Source organism: Poecilia reticulata, linkage group LG9, assembly GCF_000633615.1.
Source record: "Poecilia reticulata strain Guanapo linkage group LG9, Guppy_female_1.0+MT, whole genome shotgun sequence".
Classification (NCBI taxonomy): Eukaryota; Metazoa; Chordata; class Actinopteri; order Cyprinodontiformes; family Poeciliidae; genus Poecilia; species Poecilia reticulata.
The window spans coordinates 193,322-197,661 of record NC_024339.1 but is presented as its reverse complement, the minus strand read 5'-3'; the positions used below and the strand labels follow the sequence as shown (position 1 = coordinate 197,661).

Genomic DNA, 4,340 nt, shown 5'->3' with positions numbered 1-4,340 from the left:
TAAACAGTGCTACCAAACTACTGTCCTACAGACTGAAAGTCTGTCCCTATTGCAGCCCAATGTGGAGCACATCACCTCATATAAATTAGCTTAATGWATTTCTAAGCTTTATTTAACTRTTGTTAATTCTTTTAAACTTGGTTTCGTTCCTTTTCAGACTTTATTGACAGACAATGGCAGGTAAGTGTAATCTTTTTCCGAGAATTTTCCAAGATATACTTTATTGTCCTCTGAAAGAAATTATTGACAGCAGAAGTGCAGTGACTGAAAGATACAGASACWATAAGGTGAATATATAAACATAAAGTACAGATCATGGGAATGCAGTTTGGGCCGAGTTCAATGAACTAAAGCTAATACCCTGAAAAGCAAGAAAAAGAAATAGATAACTAAATTAATGACTAAGATAAAAACTTGAAATGCAATAAAGGCTTTTTCTGCCATTCTCCAAATGACAGTGGATTTATTAAGAAAGACGGTGGTTGGAAGAAAAGATTGTTTAAAATGATTGAAAGGCTCTGTAGCATTTTCCTACTAATTTATAGTCACCTAACAGAATACAGGACGGGTCCATCAAGGTGTTTTATGCCTGTTTAATTACCGYAGACAGACAGCAAAGGAAGAGGTTGAGAATTCCACCTGATTATTTTCATCAAGGTTTTTATTGTTAGCAAGTCTGSACTGTAAATAAAAATCTCTAATTTACAGTAAAATACCRGCATCAGWGGTTGCCAGAATWKTATATGGGTTTTACTGTATAAATATGATAAATGAACATAAACATGAAAATAAACATGATCTCCCCAATCCAAAGTATTGCACATAATGATGCCAAGATATTATGTGCAATACAATGGACTGGTTTTATGGAGACCTGTTTTCTTTGGGTTCGCTTTGGCTCATAAGTTTTTTTCTTTTTTCTTTTTTTTTTCTTTTTTAGATAAAACCTTTAAAAAAGAGTTCCTGGACGCACATAATGCCTACAGGGCTGAGCACGGTACTCCARAACTGACCTACAACAGTGAGCTGAACGCTGCAGCGCAGAAATGGGCTGACCATCTTCTGAAAAAAAAGACCTTGGTACACAGTGACACTACAGATGGAGAAAACGTCTTCTATTCATACAATTCACAGAGGGTTAGACCAGAAGGTGCCTTCTCCTTTTYTATTACATCTTTATTTACTGGCTTTGATTTTGAAGTAATGCATTAGGTTCACAGTTATAAAAAGGTAATATAGAAAACAAAAAGAGTCACTGTTGTTTGCTTAATGTTTGGTTACTAAAAGGAGAAGTTAATGTTTCCATAGATCATGTAACAGCCTTTAATGTTCCAGKCKRTTTTTTGCATTCTCACYTGTTTATTCTCTAATGATTCAGGAAACAAAGCTGTAGATTCTTGGTACAGTGAAATCAAGGATTATAACTTCAGCAAACCTCAATTCCAAAAAGGCACTGGTAAAGCTCTACACACCTAACAACTTCTAACTGAAACACAGATGTATTAAAAACATGCATGAGAAAAATTTACACAATAACAACACCTTCCTTTATCCTCCAGATCACATTGAAACTGTCATGGTTGCTTGCATCTATTATTATTTGTCCTATTGTCTAAGAGCTAAACATAAAGTGAAAAAATGTACTTAGTTTAGCATTTCTGATTTTCCCTTTGAAAAATTGCTTAATGAAAATGAAATCATACTGTAGAAGAGATATGTTTATACTGGCAATCCTGAAAAGATGCTGCAGATGGTCATTGTCCTGTCATTAGAGCTTGAAGAGGCAGCAGACGACCATCTTCTTCAACATGGTGGAATACTCAACAGAGAGTTTAACACYGCAGTCTGATTGTACGTCTGTCTGTCTTCCTGTAGGACATTTTACCCAGGTGGTGTGGAAAAGCACCACGGAGCTTGGTGTTGGCATGGCCACTGATGGTAACACTGTCTATGTGGTTGGGCAATACCGCCCAGCTGGGAACGTAACGAACCCTGGTTACTTTGAAAAAAACGTTCTACAAAAAAGCTAAAGGTAACCATTAGAACACATTTCAATTCCTTCTAGCAAAACTTCTTTACTTTGTAAACAAAACAGAACTACTCTCCTATAAATTGAGCTTTCAAGCTCTATTATTTTGTCTCACATGCTATCCATACAACCACACTATGCAGGCATATACAGAAATAAATGATCAAATGTAACAATACAATGTGGACACACTTGCCACAACTAGCCAGCAGTCCCATKAGTAAGAACAGACATTTGTACAGATAACAAGAGAAAGGAAATTATTCCACCATGCAGGCTCACAGACACACACAGGACATTTAGCACATGTCAAATATCCACAGCAACATGATTCTGTTCAGGAGATAAAAAGGATGGGCAGCAACCTTAGCTTGGCAGCTGTATTGCAACTCAATTCAGTTCCATCTTCTGAAAGATTTTTGCCAACCAACTGGAGACAGTCCAGTCCAGACATTTCTGCCAGCTTCAGAGCCTTTATGAGCTCTGCATTTTAATAGTCTAGGCTTCATGCAAACCACAAGACATTCTTATCTATCTGCATATTTAATATGATTACTTGTTTCCTGAGTCACTCTTTACCAGTATTTCCTGTCTTGTTGCAGAATAAAAGCTGTGCAGCGAGCTGCCAGCAGAGGGCGGACTGCTGCAGGTCACACCTCCAGTGAGAGGAAGTCAGCTCAGGGGAAAAGAAACTGCATACTTCTGGTGATGGGAAGGGAAAAGTCTTTTTTTCTTTCTTTCTTTCTTTTTAATGATGTCATATAGAACAGCGTAATTAGTGATCTGAGAAAAATTAATAAAGTTTCAAATAATTTTTTTCCTGGAAATGTCTAGTGCAATTTCATTTGTAAAGCATAACCATGCATACGACCTTGCACATTTGTATCAATATTATTTACTCTTCTGAAATAAATAAGGTTGTTGAGTTTTGTATCTAAAAGAAGAATCACATGGTGAGCTCGTGGAGCCATTTTCTTCTGAATTCTATCAAACAGGTTGTCAAATCGATTTGATTATTTTGGAAACCTACAAACAATTCACCTCCTGGCTCTAAGAACATAAACATTTGCTTTAAAATAAAGTAAATAGTGCTACCAAACTACTGTCCTACAGATTGAAAGTCTGTCCCTATTGCAGCCCAATGTGGAGCACATCACCTCCAGTCCTTAAGCCTGGAGGACCAAGTCACTTCCTGTTCGGTTTCACATTACTTTGACTCAAAAGCAAGAAGAAATAAAACAAATGTAAGCCAGTGTTACTAATAAAAATTCCTGCTGCAATGTACATAAAAATTACCAAAAAAGTCTTAAAAAATTAAACCAAAAGAAAATAAATTTTCAATGCAATCACAAAAAACGGTCGGAGAATATTGATGTGCCTCAAAAYACTCCTAAGCAATCATTCAGATCTCTGAAACTGTTGAGCAAATTCCACAACAAAACCATCCATCCATCCATTTTCTTTACTCCCTTAGTGGGGTCAGGAGGTGCTGGTGCCTATCTCCAGCTAACGTTCCGGGCGAGAGGCGGGGTCACCCTGGACAGGTCGCCAGTCTGTTGCAGGGCAACAACAAAACCAAATACCTTAAAAACAATTGTAAAAAATAATAAATGGAAAATATTCAGTGAAATCAAACAAGAAATCCTTATTAAGATGAAGATTGCTTTCAACGTCTAAACAAAAAATCTCAACTGCAACATAATAAACAAGAAAAGTAAAAATTAAACATAAAGAATAAAAGTGTAAATGGTCTCTATTGGTGTAGCGTTCCATAATGTTCAGAGAACCCTAGTTAATTCAGGCTATATTCAGTTATTCACCTATTTACACATACATTCACACGATGTTTACACACACATTCACACACTGATGGTGGTGAGCTACTGGACTGTAGCCACAGCTGCCCTGGAGCAGCCTGATGTATGCATTGCACCGGCGCCACAGGACCCTCTGACCGCCACCAGCAGCCGGGCGAGGCGGGTGAAGCACCATGCCCAAAGATGTAACGACAGAGATGAACCAGTCTGGGGGATTTGAACCAGCAATCTATCGATGACAGGATGAACTCCTACCTCCAGGGTCTCCATAAAACGTTCATTTCAGTTCAAAAAGGAACGGGGAAAAGCCACTGCTTCTTTCTTCAGTTGTCTTAGTCAATTTGCAAGTGGATTCATATATTTTACACATTATAAATATGTACATGKAATTTGTCCTCAAGRTCACAATTAGCCATCACAACACAGTTCCTTCATCCATTATGCACCAGATACTCTATTACATCCATGTGCTTTTATAATAGTGTTTTTATTTT

General features: G+C 37.4%; 1 protein-coding gene across 1 annotated transcript; it reads left to right on the top strand.

The window, feature by feature from the left end:
- Positions 1-129: 129 nt before the first annotated feature.
- LOC103469593 (Golgi-associated plant pathogenesis-related protein 1-like) lies at positions 130-2,856 on the top strand. Its single transcript, XM_008417366.2, has 5 exons — positions 130-180; positions 941-1,150; positions 1,379-1,456; positions 1,876-2,032; positions 2,632-2,856. The coding sequence occupies exons 1-4, from the start codon at positions 174-176 to the stop codon at positions 2,028-2,030; spliced, it is 450 nt and encodes a 149-aa protein (XP_008415588.1). The 5' UTR covers positions 130-173; the 3' UTR covers positions 2,031-2,032; positions 2,632-2,856.
- Positions 2,857-4,340: the final 1,484 nt, after the last annotated feature.